General features: G+C 40.7%; 1 protein-coding gene across 4 annotated transcripts in view; it reads left to right on the top strand.

Moving 5' to 3' along the window:
- Positions 1–21236, top strand: part of erg (ETS transcription factor ERG) — a 269582-nt gene that overhangs the window by 75082 nt on the left and 173264 nt on the right. For 2 of the 4 annotated variants that reach the window (XM_060833790.1, XM_060833785.1), the window contains exon 2: positions 18047–18149. The exons of the other annotated variants lie outside the window; for them this stretch is intronic. In XM_060833790.1, the coding sequence (XP_060689773.1) occupies positions 18093–18149 (57 nt within the window). In that variant the 5' untranslated portion in view covers positions 18047–18092. The remainder of the gene's footprint in view (positions 1–18046; positions 18150–21236) is intronic. 4 annotated transcript variants of the gene reach the window in all.

Here is a 21236-nt window from a genome sequence, read left to right on the forward strand (position 1 = left end):
ATGCGAGGTGCTGCATTTTGGGAAAGCAAATCTTAGTTGGACTTATACAATTAATGGTAAGGTCCCAGGGAGTGTTGCTGAACAAAGAGACCTTTGGGTACAGGTTCATAGCTCCTTGAAAGTGGAGTTGCAGGTAGTAGGATAGTGAAGAAGGTATTTGGCATGCTTTCCTTTATTGGATAGAGTATTTGAGTACAGGAGTTGGGAGGTCATATTGGGGATGTAAAGGACATTGGTTCAGCCACTGTTGGAATATTGCGTGCAATTCTGGTCTCCTTCCTATTGGAAAGATGTTGTGAAACTTGAAAGAGTTCAGAAAAGATTTACAAGGATGTTGCCAGGGTTGGAGGATTTGAGCAATAGGGAAAGGTAAAATAGGCTAGGGCTGTTTTCCCTGGAGCATTGGAGGCTGAGGGGTGACCTTATAGAGGTTTATAAAATCATCAGGGACATGGATAGGGTAAATAGGCAAAGTCTTTTCCCCAGGGTTGGGGAGTCCAGAACTAGAGGGCGTAGGTTTAAGGTGAGAGGGGAAAGATATAAAAGAGACCTAAGTGGCAACGTTTTCACACAGAAGGTGGTACGTGTATGGAATCAGCTGCCAGAGAATGTGGTGGAGGCTAGTACAATTGCAACATTTAAAAAGTATCTGGATGGGTGTATGAAGAGGAAGGGTTTGGAGGAATGTGGGCCAGGTGTTGGCAGGTGGGACAAGATTGGGTTGGGATATCTGGTTGGCATGGACAAGTTGGACCGAAGGGTCTGTTTCCGTGCTGCACATCTTCATGACTCTATGACCCTATAATGTCCTAACATTGAAACTCAAAGATCTGAACAATGAAGGCAAGCATGCTAAATTAAATTAACCACCCTATCTATATGTGGTGCAAAATTTTTAAAAATTATGTATTAAAAAACTACAATCATTGTGTTCCTGTTGGAGTGAAAGGTAAGGCTGGTAGGATTAGAGAACAATGGATGAATGAAGATATTGTGGTTGTAGTCAAGAATAAAAAAAAATGTTAGATATAGACAACTAGGTTTTAATGAATCTCTTGAACAGTATAAAGAGTGTAGGGGCATTCTTCGGAGGGAGTTCAGGAAGGCAAAAGGGAGGATATGAGATAGCCTTGGCAAATTATATTAAGGATAATCCAAAGATTCTACAAGTATGTTATGTGCAAGAGAATAACTAAAGAGAGAATAGAGCCCTTAAAGATCAAAGAGGTCATCTCAAAGAGGTCACAGGAGATGGGAGAGACATTAAGTAAATTGGTTTTTACTGTGGAGGAAGAAATCGAGGCCTGAGGACTCAGGGAAATAAATCTTGATGCTTTGAAAAGAGTACATGTTACAGAAGACAAAGTGATGGAGTTTTTCCAGAAAATAAGAGGGGATAAATCTCCAGGACCTGACCTAGTTTGTCCCTGGATTTTGTGGGAAGCTCTGGGAAAAGAGGGAGTTGTTCTGATGGGACAGATAACAAATGATTCATGTTGGGACCAGTATTCTGGCAAATCGCACAACTAGGGCTTTGGATAGGGCATTAATCTAAGCAGTAGTAGGGGTGGATCCATTGCATACAATGTTCAGCTCACTGCAGCGATACCAGTTTTGGGGCTTGATACTGCAATAACTTCCCTCTCTTAAGTTCATACAGCTGAACACACGCTTAGCATCAGGAAAGACCGCACACGGCTGCTATTGAAAGGATCATTGCTACTAACAGGTTATCTGTTGTTTGATATTTTCCGGCTGTTGTTATGATCCTACAAGTGTTTGAAGCTTTCTATAATTCTTTCAGGTTGTAAAAGTCTACTTCAGCAGATGTATTTTCTAACTTTAAAGCTTCTGTGCAAATCAGTTATTCCCAGGCATGGATGTATTCATACACATTCCCTGTAGAATATGGAATAACTTAGAGATTCAACAGGCCACACAGAGCAGGACAGGCTCCGACTGCCTCCAATTGCACACCACCTTGTGCTGCAAAAGGGTAGGTATTGTTGGAGAGTGTCCTGCAATGTATTTGCTTACTGTGACCGATATGGTTGAAGTGCTGCTTAATTTGGATTTGAGGTGTGCAGCAGCGCTATGCATGTAACAGTGAGAAAATGTATATGAATGTTGGTCAGGCTCATTTAGAATGTTAGTAGAGATTGTTGGTAGATGAGTGGTAGGTGTGTGCTGATTTTAGTGCCTGAACCTAATAGGGTGGGATAGAGCTTTCTAAATTAAGCTTGACAGATTGTGTGAGAACGTTGAACTTTTTGTGGTACTGCAATCAGGTTCCTTGAGTCTTAATTCTGGCATTGACTACCATGACTATTGTTCCATTCTTTTTACCATAGATCTGGAGGGCTGACTTGTCCCTTGTGCAGAATGGATATCCCTCCTTCTTTCCATGTCCTGCACCAAGAACTCTCGTGTGGAAGCAGGAACCTTGGAACCTGCTCTCTCTCAGGTTGTGCCAAAAGACTGACATCCATGCTGTGCATCTGGACAAGTGTTAGCAAGCTAGCATTTGCCCCTCACTGGCAACATCATGGTATATCAGCAGCAAAGCCACACTGCCTGAGGCACATAGCTGGCATGAATGGCACTCCCTTGCAAATGCTACCCCATTGTCTCATCCTTGGTACAGTTTAGCCACAACACCACCCACTTTACTTGTCTTTAAGTCCATTCCGTCTGAGCGCCCTCTAAGTCAGTGTTACCCTGTCCCTATTGAGCACTTCTCATTGTCCAAATGGGGGACTTCAAATTCAGGCAAACAAATAAAAATACAAACATGAGCATGCATTCAAAGGATGCAAAAAGAAACAAAAAAATAAAACAAACAAGAGGCTGAAATTTGCCTCCACCACACCAACCAAATGTAAGAATCACTACCAATGAACAATCGTACTCTGTTTCCAATTCTCTTCCAGAAATGGGCCTCTTAGTGAGATCTGAACTGGAGTGCCCGATGCAGCTGAATGCTGTCATAGATTATGTTAATTTCCTCCTTCCCAATGTCCTTGTTCTTCCCTCTTCAAAAGACTTCACACATTCCCCCAGCTCCTCATCATCGTTGGCAGCTCCACTTGTGCAGAATACAGCACACCAGAATGAGGCAGCACACTCTGGCTGGACTAAACTGGAGGGCAGCACCCCCCACACACACTGGTCAAAGTAACAGAATAATATTTTCACACAAACAATAGATTAAATTATTGCAGAGGAATGGGATATTATACACTTTTGGTAGAAAAAGTAAAGAAAAGCAATAATAATTAGTTACTCCAAGGGTGTGGATTCAAACATCACACCGAGCAGCTGGTGGAAGAATTTGAATGAATTTCGTAAATCTGGAATTGAGAGCTAATCTCAGTAGTGATGTCCATGAAATCATAACAGGTCATTATATAGATCCATCTGGTTTTACTAATGTTCATTACAGGAAAGAAATGCCACAAGATATTGCAACAACTCGATGAAGTCCATAGACAGTACCTTCCAAACCTGCAACCTCTACACCTTCGAAGGACAAGGGCAGCAGATGCAGGGGAACACCACCACCACCATATGCAACTTTCCCTTCCAATCATTCACCACTGACTTGAAACTATTTTGTCTTTCTGAGCAATTTTGAACTATTTTGAGCAAAAATCCTGCAATCCATTCCCTGATAGCGCTGTGGGTGTTCTCATAATACATAGGAAGGAGAGTCATGGCCCCTTAAACCAATCTCATGAATCTTTTTTGCAACTTCTCAAATGCTGTCACATTCTTCCTAAAGGGAATACACGTATTGGACACAATGCTCCACTTAAGGCCAAAACAATGTTTTATAAAGGTTTATTATAGCTTCTTACCTTTGTATGGTATGCTTTCCAAGTCTTAGCTATAAAATATCAATGTAGGAATTTGTATGCGAGGTTCATTGTTTTAATACCAGTACTTTGAGGGGATTAATGCTACCATTTAAACAATGGATGAAAATAATTTCATTCAGATATTGTTAAGCATTTGTAAACTGATAGCATGATGCATAATTTCATTTGAATTAATATTTACAACCAGTAAAATTCGGGAATTTATTTTATAAATCAAGTGAGGTGCATGTCTTATGAATGATGACCTCCTCCAGTCCTACAGAAAACATCATGCCTAACCTTACCACATATTTAATTCTGTTAAACGTACATCTGCTATTCCCAGAAACTGTATTCTTGGATTGGAGTTTGATTAGGATTAGGGTGTCAGCAAACACTCAAAAACACTGCATAAAAACTGAGCAATTTGTAAAGCATAGCCCACTCAATCACTCATTCAGCGATCTAGTCAAAATACAGAGCTTAAGTTCATATTTAAAGAGGAGTGATGAGATTTCTAAAATATACTGTTGCCTTATGGTGGAATCTGGGAATGAACTGACCATATGTCAAAACTGAAATTAATGGCTGAATAACAATGGAATCTCAGAGGTTTGAGTCTTGAATTCTGATACTAAAGTGGTAAGTTTGGATCAGACATCCCATATGCCAACAGCTATTACACACATTCAAAGCTTGTGTTTGAATAAGATGAATGATGTACATTCCATCATGGTTGTTATAAACAGAAATGTTACTACTTTTCTGCCAGCCCTTTGAGGCCACTTCAATGTAGAAAGCCTCTCTCTTGGAGGATCAGCTGTGGGTGGCAATGCCAAAACTACTGACTTGTCAGGGGTTCTGGAGAGGTAGACTGCAATCCTTAATTAGACAGCAACCTTGTTGGTGACCTCTTAGTTGGCAGTTGGGGGTAAAATTGCCTGTGCAGGCACAAGGGGCAGAATTCTGTTCTCACACTGGGACACGTGGTGAGCCAATAGAGCTGGCTGTGATTTCAATTTCACTTTCATGGAGGGTTTTGCCTGCAACAGTGACCACAGTGAGGTATTAAGCCTGATGTCAGGGCCCTCTTGCATGCAGTTAAAACTAGAGTGGTGCTGGAAAAACACAGCAGGTCAGGCAGCATCCGAGGAGCAGGGAAATTAACGTTTCAGGCAAAAGCCCTTCATCCACTCACATGCATCCATTCTATCATGGGCACCTGATCCTACATGAAGGAATGCTCGAAAATGAAAGCTTCAAATGAAAAGTGAAATTTTTATGCAGTTGATTATATGCAGGATAGATTTGCACTTCAGACTCTGTTGTCTTTTATGCCATTGTAATATATGCAGGAATGACACTTCAGTTTCTATATAGGTAATCGGAGCTTCATCCAATGCTTCATGGTCAGCGCTGCTTTCCTCAGTTTAATATTTTTCAGTCACCACACCCAGACTTAACTAATCATGCACCTTTGGCAAACAACAGCTACCAGACATACATAATCAAACACCGAACACTTGAACAACTGAACGCTACATTTAGAAGGTCCTGGGTTCAATCCCTACTATAAAAATTCAGCTGATAACCTTGTATTCCCCAAACTCTGGCAAAAGTGAGGACTGCAGATGTTGGAAACCAGAGTCTAGATTAGAGTGGTGCTGGAAAAGCACAGCAGGTCAGGCAGCATCCGAAGGGCAGGAAAATCGACGTTACGGGCAAAAGCCCTTTATCAGGATTTTCCCGCTCCTCGGATGCTGCCTGACCTGCTCTGCTATTCCAGCACCACTCTAATCTAGACTCCCCAAACTCTGTACAATTGTATCAACAGCTTCCAATTTTTCAGAATTTTCCGAAGGACCGGTGTAGATAACTTGTCTATAGTTTCCTCCTTTCTATCTCCTTCCTTTCTTAAAAAGTGGTACTACACCTGAGTTTCCCAAACTGCTGGAATCTTTCCAGAAACGGGGGAATTTTGGAAGATTACAATCAATGCATCTAATATCTCTTCAACTACTTTCTTTAAAACCATAGACAATGGGATCCAGAGAATTTGTCAGCCTTCCATCCCATTAGCTTTTTAAGTATTTTTTCTAATAATCTTGCTTATTTTGAATTCCTCCCACCTTGAATTTCTACTATTCAAAGGATGCTGTCTATGCTTCCTGGAAGGAGGAGAAAGTGAGGACTGCAGATGCTCGAGATCAGAGCTGAAAATGTGTTGCTGGAAATGCACAGCAGGTCAGGCAGCATCCAAGGAGCAGGAGAATCGACGTTTCGGGTATAAGCCCTTCTTCAGGAATCCTGCTGCGCATTTCCAGCAACACATTTTCAGCTCTGTCTATGCTTTCTACTGAGGAGAGATACAAAATATATGTTCAAAGCACTACTATTTCCTTGATTCCCATTATTAATTTGCTGTTTCATTTCACCTAATGAACAAAATGTCTTACTTCAGCTATACTCTTCCTTTGTATAATCTTGTTACAGCTAAAAGTGTTTGTTTTTATATTCTTGCCAGTTTTTTCTTCCATGCTTCAATTTTTTTTCCATTTTTAAAAATCACCCTTTACTATTTTCCAAAATTTTCCCACTTCTAGACTATCATTAAACTTTGCATCATTGTACATCTTTCCTTACAATTTGATACCATCCAATAACATTCCTCCTTAGCCATGGATGGTGCATCCTTCTTTCATAATAGAATATATCTTCATTGAGAATTATGAAAATCTCCTTAACTGTCTGCTGCTGCTTCTCAGTGTTTTATCTTGTAGGGCCTATTTTCCCAAGATTTCCTTTGTGTTAATCAAAGCTGTATAGTTGGATTGGGTTCTGCTAGAACAGTTTCTTCTAAAAACAACACAGGTCAGCGAAAAGAAGATGGTATTTTCCTTTCCTTCCTTTTGTGAAAGCAACGGTTTTGTATTTAATTAAGAAGTCAGTCAAAATTACACCTTGTCAAAAAATTTACAACCGGAACCATAAATAGTTATATCAACATCACTTGTGAAGCGTAAAGTCACATTAAAACAAATAAAAATGATTGATCCAAGGAATTACCTTTTGAGTGTAAGAAATCTTTGGCAAAGCTCATGCACTTACCCTCAATCTTGGTCTGATGGCAATTTTTGTTTAGGTGTCAGTAACTTTTTCTTGTGACAATGTGCACAAAAAGTTGGAATAACTTTAAAATTGGAGCAAGGCCATTTCACACAGATTTTGGGAAGCACTTCAAATAAACCAGAGTGGAAATCTGGGAATTTCTCTGCTCGAGGACGGAATGGCTCATCCTGTCTGTGCGGGCTGTAGTGATATGGTTGAGATTGGCTATAGGCATGGTTTAAAGAACCTCATCTCAACACGTCTGAGCCACACTTTAAGTACTGGCTGTGGGAGAGATCAGAATCTCAGTGGCCTCAAATAAGTGAACATCGTGAGGAACTGTTTAACAGGCCGAGGAGGTCAGAATTGTAGTTTTCAAATATGATTCAGATCAATCCAAACAGATTGGTACACATTAATGTACTACTCGTGGGTTCAAAGTGATGACAGGAAAACTTTCAGCCTTTGTGGGATCTTGAGGTGAACCAAGCATAATTATCTCTGATTTGGCTGTGTAGATGCTTTCCCAAGCCTTGATGCTGCCTTTCTCCTTCTCCTCTGCAAAGCAACAGCAGGCCACATCATGGCCACCATCTGCCCTTGCTGCTCACATGCTGTAGCCAGCTCTTGCCTTTTGGAGAAGCTCGGCATCACTAATTGGTCGCTGAGTTCCCTTCAGTTCAATTAGACCATTCACATTTAAAAATAGCATCATGTGAGCTACATGTGAGTTTGGTCTTGACATTTATAAAGGTGTTAGGTTCCTAGTCCTGTTTTGAAAATCCAACCCTATGTTTTTATTTGTATGAACCCAAATGTCAGCAGTACATTTTTACCATTGTTTCACTTACATATATTTATTCTGACTATTACTTTGCAATCTGTATGAGGGAAAAGCTCCATCATTTTGTTTAGAACATATCTTTTTGGATCAGAGATTTTTTTGCTGTAAATCTTAACATGTGTGCCGAGCCAAGAACCACGCACGTACCATGAAATTGAGAAAAGCACTCCTTCTGAATTGATATATTTCCCTCTGCTGAAGTTTTTCTGAGTCCTTCAAAATTAAGATTGATTAAGAGTTGGGCCTTTCCTTTGCCAAGCTGTTCAATTCGTTTCTTTTTATGTGAATTATTTCTGACTGTGGATAACGTCTGCAAGAAGTGAATGCAGCCAAGTTTTCATAAGTGAAACCATAGCTAGTTTAAGCTAAATTTTGTTCATTTTTTAAGGGAAAATATGTTATATTTTAGAAATTACAGTTGGTGATAGGTTAATTTAACATATTTTCATTTAATACCTTTGTCTGCTTTTTAATGGAATCATTAAATCACTTATTTCAACCCATTGCTTTTATTTTAGTTTGATTAATGCCTGACTTACAAATTTTTTCTAAAGCTTCAATATTAAAGCATTGCTACAGGAAAATATTAAGGGACACTAAAGTTACTATCCCTTTCTTTCTGTTATGTATTGAAAGAGATGGTCTTTTTAAAAAAAGAATATAAAAGCATAACTTATATTTCATACAGGTAGGATAATGATGAAAAAACTTGCAGGTCTATTAGTAGCTATGAAGAGAAAAGATGGCAAGTGTTTTAGATGGAAAGCTTCAGTAGAGAGTCAACCACAGGCAAAGAACTGGATGGAATATTAGTGGTAAGGGATTTGGAGCTTTGAAAAACCATTGAATGCCATAACCCCCACCTCAATCCATTCTATTGTGCTTCTGATCACAGACAGATTTTGTTGTCTCTCCTCACAATACTTATTTATATTTTCTTATCCGTAATAGTGTATTTCCAGATTTATTTGTTTCTTATTCTATTATTTAAGAGAGTTAGAAAACAAAAGCATAATGTACTGCTGAGGGCATATAAGGCTGTTGTCAGATCGCATTTGAAATATTATGAGCAGTTTTGAGCCCCGAATCTAAGGAATGGTGTGCTGGCCGTGGGTGGGTTCCAGAGGAGGTTGACATGGATGATCCTGGAGATGCTGGGCTTGTCATATGAGGGGCAGTTGAGGACTTTGGATCTCTACTCGATGGAATTTAGAAAGATGAAAGGGGATCTAATTGAATCTTACAGAATACTGAAAGATCTGGATGTGGGGAAGAGACTAGAATGTGCGAGAACACAGCCTCAGATTGAAGAAATGACTCATTTGAACTGAGATGAGAAGGGATTTCTTCAGCCAGACGGTAATGAATCTGTGGAATTCTTTGCCACAGAGGGCTGTGGAGGCCAAGTCTTTGATGGTAGTTAAGACAGAGATAGATAGGTTCTTGATTAGTATGGAAATCAAGGGTTATGGGAGAAGCAGCAGAATTAGGTGAGAAACATATCAGCCATGACCGAAAGGTGGGACAGACTTGATGGGCCAAATGGCCTAATTTGCTCCCATATCTTACAATCTTATATTCAGCCTTATTTATATTGTTCTTTTTAATCTCAGGCACATATGTTTTACTAAAATTGAAATTTGGAAACAAGCTGACTGATGTAATTAGACACCCAATAAGAGCTGCTATTATATACCAGCCCTGACTCCCAATGCTAAATGTTCTCGAAAACTGGGATTGAACACATACTGAAATGAATGTTGGCTCTGTGTATCTCAGCATAGTCACTGGAAGGAATCTCTCCATTCAACAGTTTCCAGCTGGAATCATCAAGTCATTAAGGGACACAAGTAAATCACTGGGTAGTTGTAGTGGAAGATTTGCATTTGCATCAAAGAATACCCAAGCAGCCTTGAGGTGTGAGAAAGCCTATTGATGCTCCAATGCCTTATGCTTTCACGTGTATCATGGTAATCAGGAGCAGAAAGCTACTGTTTGAGGTAGCAGCTAACTCTTTACATACATGAGTTCATAACCTTACAACTTTAGCAAATTATACACTATTTCACCCAGGTTTCCAATTGACCATCTTACACAGAGGTAGAGTAAGAAATAGAAAAAACATGTAGTGTCAACACTGTCCATGAGTGGTAATGTTCTTAGGTTGAACTGAAGAGATATTTTATGGGAATAATGATGAAAAGACTGCATAAGTGACTTGAGTAAGTTTTGTGGACATTTTTGTGACTTTCTCTTTTAAACTCTGATGTTCTGCTTAATAGGGAGCTCAAGCAAAATTTAGTACCTTACTTTATGTACATGAGTCATAAATTATATCCTTCTTGTGGTGCTAACAAGAATTCACTTGTCATATTGTCGTTTAGGAGTCATCAGATTAGTCACTGATAAGATACCAGCGAGAATTGGACTAGCTATATAAAGTGTGACTAGAAGGGCAAATCAGAGGCTGAGAATTCTGCAGTGATTGACTCACCTCCTCACTGTTCACCACCTACAAGGCACAAGTCAGGATTGTAATGGAATACTCCCCACTTGCCTAGATGACTATAGCTGTAAGAGTCAAGTAGCTTGACACCATTTAGGTGTGTCAGCCAGTGTGTTTGGCACCCCATCCACTACATTTAATATTCAATCCTTCTACCGCTGAAAGCACCTTCTGCAAGATACATGGCAGCAATTCACTCAGTTTCCTTTGACAGCACTTCCCAAACCCACAGCCTCTACCACCTTGAAAGATAAAGGCAGCATATGTGTGGGACCCCCACCACCTGCAAATTCCCCTCTAATTTACACACCTGATTTGTTTTGGAGATACTGGTGTTGGACTGGGGTGGCTGAAAATGTGTTGCTGGTCAAAGCACAGCAGGCCAGGCAGCATCTCAGGAATAGGGAATTCGACGTTTCGAGCATAAGCCCTTCATCAGGAATAAGGGCTTATGCTCGAAACGTCGAATTCCCTATTCCTGAGATGCTGCCTGGTCTGCTGTGCTTTGACCAGCAACACATTTTCAGCTGTGATCTCCAGCATCTGCAGACCTCATTTTTTACTCTTGGACTGGGGTGGACAAATTTAAAAATCACACAACACCAGGTTATAGTCCAACAGGTTTAATTGGAATCCTTATTCAGCAGGTGGTTGTCTTGATGAAGCACCACCTGATGAAGAAGCAGCACTTCGAAAGCTAGTGATTCTAAATGCACCTGGCTTGGAAATAGATCACTGTCCCTTCAGTGTTGCCTGGAACTCCCTTCCAAACAGCATTCTGGATTACCTACCCCACATAGTCTGCAGTGAAATAGACTAGGTAAAAACAAAGACTTCAGACACTGGAAACCAGAGTCTAGATTAGAGTGGTGCTGGAAAAGCACAGCAGGTCAAGCAGCATCCAAGGAGCAGGAAAATCAACGTTTCGGGCAAAAGCCCTTCATCAGGAATAGAGGCAGGATGCCTGCAGAGTGGAGAGATAAATGAGAGGGGGGTGGGGGTGGGGAGAAAGTAGCAGAGAGTACAATAGGTGAATGGGGAAGGGGATAGAGGTGATAGGTCAGAAAGAAGGGTGGAGTGGATAGGTGGGAAGGAAAATAGGCAGGTAGGACAGGTCATGGGGACGGTGCTGAGCTGGAAGGTTGGAGCTGGGGTCTGGTGGGGGAAGGGGAAATGAGGAAACTGGTGAAATCTACATTGATGCCCTGGAGTTGAAGTGTTCTGAGGTGGAAGATGAGGCGTTCTACCTCCAGGCGTCGGGTAGTGAGGGAGCGGCGGTGGAGGAGGTCCAGGACCTGCATGTCCTTAGCAGAGTGGGAGGGGGAGTTGAAATATTGGGCCACAGGGCGGTGGGGTTGATTGGTGCGGGTGTCCCAGAGACGTTCCCTAAAGCGCTCTGCTAGGAGGCGTCCAGTCTCCCCAATGTAGAGGAGAATGCATTGGGAGCAACGGATACAATAAATGATATTGGTGGATGTGCAGTTTAACTTTGATGGATGTGGAAGGCTCCTTTGGGCCTTGGATGGAGGTGAGGGAGGAGGTGTGGGCGCAGGTTTGCAATTCCTGTGGTGGCAGGGGAGGGTGCCAGGACAGGAGGGTGTGTTGTTGGGGGCATGAATCTGACCAGGTAGTCACGGAGGGAATCGTCTTTGCGGAAAGTGGAAATTGGTGGGGAGGGAAATATATCCCTGGTGTTAGGGAGTACAGGTCATGGGGATGGTGCTGAGCTGGAAGGTTGGAGCTGGGGTGAGGAGGGGAAAGGGGAAATGAGGAAACTGGTGAAATCCACATTGCTGCCCTGGGGTTGAAGTGTTCCGAGGCGGAAGTACAGGTCATGGAGATGGTGCCACCACCAGGGATATATTTCCCTGATGAAGAATGATGAAAAAAATACAAATGAAATTTAACAGATATTCATTCTGCATTAGAACATAGAACATAGAACAATACAGCATAGCACAGCCCTTCGGCCCTTGATGTGCCAAACTTTTATCCCATTCTAAGATCAAACTAACCTTCATATTCTTCATTTTACTATCATCCATGTGCCTATCCAAGAGTTGTATAAGTGTCCCTAATGTATCCCATTCTACTATCACTGCTGGCAGTGCATTCCACACATTATCCATATAGTGACATGTTGACAGGTTGACTACAATGAGTGGTATATTTTATAAGTAAAATGTTTCAGTTCATAAAGATTCTATACAGATTAAAATTTCCAGTGTGGAGATTTATTTTTCTTATATGCGTTACATTTTTAGATTGCTGGTTGTTTTTTCACTTGTCCAATTGCACACTTTACTTAGCTTTCCGTTTCAAAAGATGATGGTTTTTGGTTGTCAACTCCATGTTAATTGTTGTCTGAAATGACTCAGGAAGACACTCTGTCATGGCAGTATCTGCCATATTAGATGCAGTGGAAAGTTGTGTGATGTGCTGCTCTCTATTATCATTGGCTCCTCTGCTTGGTCAGCTCACTTTTTGTTTCTGTTATGTTCATGCCCCTCCAAATAGTCAGCTTCCAGAGGTAATGGCCATCAGCAACTGTTTCCAGTTTTTGCTGTCAATGTCTGCCATTATAATATCTCATTTATATTTTTCCATGGAGTGGAGAAATGGATGGTCTGGAGTTTTTGACCCAATGGCTAATGAACCATGCAGAAGACCTTTTAGTGTATGCCGTCATCCATCTGATGAATGTGGCTGAGCCAATATACATGTCATTTGCTTAGCAATGGAATTAACACACTCTAGGATCTTTGCATTGATGGCTTTGCTCTGCCAAGTGATGCTGCAGAGACAGTGAGAGAGGAAACTATAGCTTTGTCTCGTGCCTAGCAAATATTGTCCAGGTCTCATCACAGAGTGCGCTGAGGATACAGGCTTGGTGGATGCACAATTCATGTTTCTCAGTCAGGTTGCTGTTCCTCACTCCCTTACTCAGCTTGGATACGACAGCTGCAGTTTTTGTGATGCATCTGTTGATTTCAGCATCTAGTGACACTTTGCTGGTGATTGTGGAGGTTAGACATGTGAAGCTATCAACAGCCTTCAGCATCAAACTTGCAAACTGAGGCAAGGAAATTCTAATGGAAGAGATTAGAGTGGCAGAGCGTGATAAACTGGAGATCGAGACTTTACTCACATTATTCATCAATTCAGACAAGAATCTGGGCCACAGTGCTTGTGCATTGGTCTGAGTCAGTTTGCTACAGATTTTTTTGATTTTATAAAATATGTGAAATGAATAAAGGGTGACACGTTCAACAAAGAAATATGATTATTGTTTAACCAGAAAATCTCTTCCAGCTGCTTATAACAGAGCACGCGACAGTAATCAATTCCTGCACATGCACTTCATCTGGACATTTTCCTGTTTGGTGAAGTTGATTCTCTGCTGAGTAAATGTGCCTCTGAAAGTTTTCCTTCAATATAAGAGCCACAGTGGGCCAGACTTGCTTCAGCTTTCCTGAATAGCTAATGTACCACCACGTGATGTGAAAGCAAGCCTTCTCCTCACTATAGTCTCGCACTCTCTCACTTTCACATAATCACGCTTCTCGCACTCTTTCACTTTCACTCTCATTCTCATAGCCTGCCATTTTCACATACTCACATCTCACTCTGAAGCACTTGGTCTCTCTTTTAACACTCTGACATCCTCACTCTCACATTCTCGCGTTCTCTCATACACTCACTAGCTCACCCTCAGTCTCTCACTTACTCACAATTCTCATTCTATCTCACACACTCACTTTTACAATTCTGACCTATCTCTCACACTGTCATTCTCACATACACTGTCACACAGTCTCTGTCTCTCAAATGCACTCTTGCTCTCATTCTTACAATCATACTCTGACATTCTCTCACGCATTAACTCTCTCAGACTCTCACTCTCACAAACTCACCCTCTCACTCACCTTTTCAAACAGCTACTCTCTCATACTCAATCTCATAAATTGACTTACCCTTGCAATCTGTTGGGTGGAAGTGAAGGTGTGATGGCGTTGTCACTGAAGTAGTATTGCAGAGACTCAGATAATGCTACTCGGATCTGGGTTTTAATCCTACCACAGCAGATGGTGGAATATGAGTTTTAAAAATGCTAAAATGTGCTGGCACAAAAAAAGAATTTGTGGCCTGGGACAGATCAGCCAATGATCTTGCTGAATATGGAGCAGGCTTGACAGACCAAATGGCCTACTCTGGCTTCTATTTCTTGTGTTCTTATGCTATGTTCACACTGTCACTCTCTCGCATGCTCTCACTTTTACTCTCCAAGAAGATCCCAGCTTTTAACATGTCCCTTACTGAATTAATAATGTTACAATTGGCATCATCGCTCCTAGGTGAGGTGGCAGTAGGATCACAGAGTTCTAATCTTCCTTCCATGTAAGGGGTTAAATTGATAACTTTTCAGCATCAAATTATAGCTTTTTTGTTCAAGAATATTAAGTCTTGAGCAGATGTTGGTCCCAGTTTTGTTCCTGTGTTATGTGTGCAGGGCCAGGAAACATCCTGATTCCATGAAGCCAACCTTGAAAATTGTTGACTGCACTCCCTAGTTTAGGCCTGGGCCAATGACATAGGTTGCATTATGAGCCAGACCTGGTGATCAAGGAAAAGCTAGTTCCCAAGGCATGCTGGGTGGAAAGCCTGAATAAACTGTCAAGTTCACATGGATGCAAATTAAGACTTTTGCTCCTTCCCTATGTTGCAAACTAAAACTAATATTTGGGTAGCTAAAATCCCCCAGAATTACTGCCTTATTATTTTCACATTTCTCTGAAATTTGATTGCATATTTATTTCTCTATCTTTCCATGTTTGGGGCATAAATTGTACATTCAACACTATGCTTGCCATTTGTGTGTTTTTTTAAACTATATAAAACTGCTATAAATGATTCCTTGGTCAATGTTAAGACCTCCCCTCCTTTCTATCTCATCTGAATACCCTATAGTCAGGCATGTTGAGCTGCCAATCCTGCCCATCTTTCAGTTAAGTCTTGGTCTTAGCTATCATATCATACACCCATGTGCCTATCGATGCTCGGCTCATCTGACCTATTCCTCAGATTCCTTGCATAATGTTCCATTTAGTGCTTCTTGAATTAACTGCAGTTTTTATCTTGCATACCATTCCTCTGCCTTTCAGACTCACTTTCTAGCATTTTAACTTCTAATTGCTTTTCTCCCATCTGACTTACTTGCTTGAATCCCCTCCTGCTGCCAATCTAGGTTTTAAACCACATTAACTAATCTCCCCAGAAGTAGCCTGGTTCCATTCCTATTCAGAGTCACCCAACCAGCTTGTACTAGCTTGGATTGTATCATTGCTGTTTGTTTTTCAATTTGGGATATTTGGGATTTTGAGATGGAATGTAGGTGTCATGGTCAAGACCAACATTTGTTGCTCATTCCCCATAAATATGTGTTAATGCAAGGGCCCTAATTGAAAGGACAGATGAGCTGAGCATAGGCAGGCATAAGGGTATACGATCTAATAACTCATACCAAGACTTGGCTGGAAATTGGATAGTAAAAAATGAGGTCTGCAGATGCTGGAGATCACAGCTGCAAATGTGTTGCTGGTCAAAGCACAGCAGGCCAGGCAGCATCTCAGGAATAGAGAATTATTCCTGATGAAGGGCTTATGCTCGAAACGTCGAATTCTCTATTCCTGAGATGCTGCCTGGCCTGCTGTGCTTTGACCAGCAACACATTTGCAGCTGGAAATTGGATAGGACTGGCACCTCAATATGCCTGGTTATAAGTTATTCAGATGAGATGGAGAGGGGATAGAAGTAGAGGAGAGGAGTTGCAACATTGGCCAAGGAATCAATTGCTCTTGTGCTGGATAGGCGTTTCAGTGAGCAGTGAATAGTCCACTACATTACTGTGAGACTAGAGACACAGGTAGGGGAGACCAGGAATGGATGACAGATAACCTTTCTGAAAGTAATACATGTGCTCTAACAACAATCAATAATAGTTTCATGGTCACTTTTACTGAGATGTTTGAAGCCTTTTTGTCAAAGCATTAGCCTGATAGGGTCATGTAAGATTTTGAGAGGATTCGAGAATGTTTCTTTCTTTCACAGGTGAATGTAGATCTAGGGATCACCATTTAAAAATAAGAGGTTGCCCATTTAAGACAAAGATGAGACACAGCATGAGGTTTTGGAGCTTCCCTCCTGAAAAGGTGATGGAAGCAGAATCCTTCAAGATTTTAAAACTAGAGATAAAAAGATTCTTGTTAGGCAAGGAGCTGAAAGTACAGCAGGGATATGTGGGAATATGGGATTTGAGGTTACATTGAAAGCAGCCAGGATCTAATTAAATGGATCAGCAGGCTTGAGGGGCTGAATGGTCAACTACTTACTTTTAGACTTAAATTTGCATGACTCTCTAGATTACCAATCCAGTGACTTGAGGACAATTCACATCTTCTCAAAGCTTCAGTGATACAAGTCTATGCTCCATCACAGAAATAATCACTTAACATGACTTTCCAAGAAATGCTGAAAATGTGTTGCTGGAAAAGCGCAGCAGGTCAGGCAGCATCCAATGAACAGGAAATTCGACGTTTCAGGCATAAGCCCGAAGAAATGGCCAATTCATGGTCTGATGTCAATGTACAGAGATGGCAGACTCCTGACCTTGGAGGGACAATTGGAGGCTCTTCATCCATGAGAGAATAGCCACCATCTGTTGATGTGGGTTAGAATGAGAGAGAAACAGCAGGACAAGAGGTAGGAGCTCTCTTGGCACTTTGCATAAGACTGAAAAAAAGAACCAGCCAGAGCTAACAGATGGTCATTGTGGAGGAGTGTGGCCATACAGCGACAGTTGTGGGTCTTCTTTCTACACTGATAGTGAGGAAGAGCCTTTAAGTTATCCTGGAAGACTCCTCCCTCTTACTGATGCCTCTATCAACACTATGCCCCCTCCCAGCTTCACCTATTCTGATGCCCTTATTGCTTCAGCCAACGAGCTGTTACACTTCCAACCTTCTTGAAAATAACCTGGAGAAGGGAATGTGTACTTCCATTTCAATGTCTTTTTGCCCAGGCAGCTCCAGTCTGTTTCATCCAGAATGTTCCACACAATGGCAATGCCTTGTGTATTGGAATCTTTGCACAGCCTGCAGCTATGTGACATGCTGGATGAGACAAATAACTAGATAAAAATCTAACTGTGGAAAAACATCTGGAAAAGACTTTTAACCGGCTGGTTTGCAATGCAGAGTAATGCCAACAGTGTGGGTTTGATTACTATACTGGCCAAGGTTACCATGAAGGACTCTCTTTCTCAGCCTCTCCCTTGCCTGAAGTGTTGTGACTCTCAATTTAAACCATCATCAGTCCTCATCTCTCTTTCTCTCTCTCTCTCGAAGGATAGAGCAGCCCTCTGGGACACCAACAGACAACTTTGACCTCGACTATTGTCATGTGATGCTTATGTTTTCAACATATTGATGTCCTTCTATGCCACAACTAATCTTGAAGGATTTTAGTAGATCCTCAGGTTCCCTATTCCCTGGGAAAGGAACTAGCATTGTTCAGCCTTGCAGTGATCCTGGGTCAGTTTGGTGTGAGGCCTGACTTAAATGATCATCCTGAGCAACATGCAGGATATCAAACAGTGCTAAAGGTTAGAGGCTGAGTGAGCATCAAGGTCCCAGAGATCTTGCAATGACTGTCAATACAAATTTAATCTTTCAGTGAAGACGTCATCATTCATCAACTGAATGGAAAGTCCAGGCTGTCGATGTTGACCATGACACCTGCTGTTGGAAAAAATCCGCCTTCCACACGGCAACAACAGGTCAGACTCCAGTTTGCTTGTGATACAGTAACACTGCTCTAAATATGCATGTGTAAATATACCAAACATTATGCAGGGAAGTGGTCTTCACTGACCACACAAAGAGGAATCATAGGAAATCAGCTGAAACTGTGTGGTATAAACTCTGCATCCAGTGTAGTATTTTTATTTGATGTGGAATGTTTATGTTAGCCCATCACTTAGAACTAGATGTCAGTAATGAGTTATTGAAAGATTCAACAGACTCTTATTACAGTCCTGATATTGACATACATATTACAGTCACAGGCACCTCAGTGTGTTGGCTAATATTAAACTTTTCATTAACAAACACTATGTGCGTGCTATGTTAAAGGTTATGTACATCAGTACGTTCTGTTTCAAGTGTTCCCAGCTAAGATGGAACCTGACACCTTTATATCCTCAGGACATATGCTGTGACCTGGTGATAATGTTAGGAGTTTTACTGCATGCTGGTAGTATGTGAGACAGAATACAACACCGGCAGCAAATCTGTCGTCTCCATGCTGGTCCTAAGCAAGTGCTATTCAACTAGTTACATTGCCCTACCTTTTTCTATAGCTCTGCACCCTGGACTCATTCTTGTAGATCTTTCCTGCACCCTTTCCAGTGCCTTTATATCCCTCCTAAATCGTGGTGCTGAGAATTGGTCACAATATTCCAGATGAGGTCAAAACTCATTTAAAAAATGTTCACTATACATTCTTTGCATTTGTAGTCTATGCTTCCAATTAAAAAGCCCAGGATGCTGTATGTCTACTTAATCACTTTTCCAAACATCCCTTTCACCTTCAATGACATAGAAACATATGTTGCTTGGCTTCACTTCTCCAGTCCCTTTAGAATTGTAATCGGAAATGTATAACTATATTCCAATGAGACAGTAAAGATGTCCATTGACTGAAGACTGGGTTGGATGAATGAGGAGATTAAATTCAAAACTGAGAATAAAACATATTCACCATGGCAAAAGATAAGGTAGAAAGCCATTGAAAACCTCAGAATTTATGAAACTGAAAAAATGGTGCTGAAAGAGATCAACCAGGAATTTTAACAGCAAATTCCATAAAAGCATGCATAACAAATAAGTAGGCTTAGAAATTTTAACATTAAATGTTCGTCAAGGAAGGCTAGATGAAGCAAGATTTATATTAGACAGACTTACAGAGGAAACTGAAGGGACAGCTGGGGTACTAAATAGGTAAAACAACAGAAAATGGCAGTAACATCCTTAACAAGTCAATTTCTCTCAACGTTTCCAATTTCTAATGTACATCTCCAGCTTCAGCAGTATTTCCCCTTCACTATGTAAAAAGGTACTTTATTTTGGTTTCCTCAGGTGAGATGATCAATAGAATTGCAGAACCATCAAATGTAGATATATCACATTATTCATCGACAACAACTTGTACTTATGTTGCATCACTAATCTCAATGCAGGTATTTCACAGAAAACTCTTAAAATTTTATCATCAGAAAATTGCAATTAAAACGTGACTAAACGTGGACAAATAACAAATGTAATGGTTTATATCAGGGAATCCAAAGAAAATAAAGCAGAGGCCTTGACTCAATTTCTAAATTTTGAACTAACTCCTCCAATTCCACTATTGGTCCTAGTTTGGTGTCATTTGAAAGTTAACCATATGTGACTGGAAATGTCAAAGGTCATTGTTAGGTTGGCTGGATGTGCACTTTGGAGACAGCTCCCATTTATTGTAGAAATCTGTGGAGCAATACATTTTAAAGCATGGGAAAATAAACATGCTGAATTATTATTTTTATTGTGACGTAAAGGAACATAGAGATCTAGACGTCCAGGTCATCTTACACCATAACAAAGGCATAGAATATAAAAGCAAGATGCTAAATGTGGACACAATATTAGTTAATTTGTAGCAGAAGGTGATTGTTATTGGTGAAGTCTTTCTATACAGGATATAAAACTAATGGGGACAACCTTATACAGTTTAACCAGTATATGATTGAAAATGAGGTGTTTAGAGTAATGTAGAAGGGTTTATCTTCAATGGAGCTGAGAAGGTTAACAGTGACTTGACAGATGTCATCAAGGAAATGGACGGTATATGGTTGTTAAGGCGATAATGAGAGAGTGCAAATTTGACATCGCCATGAAAAGCATTAAATGGGAGCTTAGAAAAATATTTTTTTTCTGAGGGAGGTAAGAAGCTGGAACCAAATTCTTTTTCGAAAGGAATTATGCTTTGAGCAGAAAAAGAGGCATACTAAAAGATGTGGGTAGAGAGCAGTAGTGTGAGATTAGTATAGGTGGCTTATCTGGACAAGTTTACGAGCACAGACTAGGTGAACTAAAATAAATTGATCACTAGATGGATTAAGAAAAAGTAATATCATCAAATAATGGTGAGCTTGTATGAGAAAAATGCTAATCACAAAGTACAGCCCAAATTTAAACACGTAATTTGAAGTTTTGATTTTCTACCCTCATGTTATATGACTTAGTTGGTGGAATTCCTGTGTCACCCTTAATGTCAACATAGTGTAGTTGAAAATAGAGACAAAGTCTCCTATTAGGCCCAACAATAGAGATAGACTTCCTCTTCATCAAAATGGTTCTGATTTTACTGCAGCCAACGCGTGGGAATTTCTCTTGATTGTCCTTAAATCTAATCTCAAGGGAACATCCCCATCATTATTAACTTTGTAAATGGTATATGAATATGCCTATTTCTGCTTAGCTGTGTGCTGTGGGCCTGTGCCCAGCAGGATCTAGGTGGAAACTACCAAAACTCATTTAATCTAAGGTTCTTACAGCCTTCAGATGTTTTGTCCATCAGTGTCCTTGGAATTAAACAAAGGCCATAGAGGTCAGGACAGCTCTACCTTTATTATTTTTGCACAATCTTATAATTTCTTCATATTTTTTCAACATCTCCTCAGGCTGAGGTGTAACTTGGATCTGGTTGTTGTTGACAGGACGAGGAAGAAGGTTTGCTGAAGGAATTTTAACAGTTGCAATAAACAATACGAGCTGGCTCAGCGAGTAACAACAATGTCCCCCAAGTGATTTTAAAAATATATAAT

This window comes from Hemiscyllium ocellatum, chromosome 12 (assembly GCF_020745735.1).
Source record: "Hemiscyllium ocellatum isolate sHemOce1 chromosome 12, sHemOce1.pat.X.cur, whole genome shotgun sequence".
NCBI classification, from domain to species: domain Eukaryota; kingdom Metazoa; phylum Chordata; class Chondrichthyes; order Orectolobiformes; family Hemiscylliidae; genus Hemiscyllium; species Hemiscyllium ocellatum.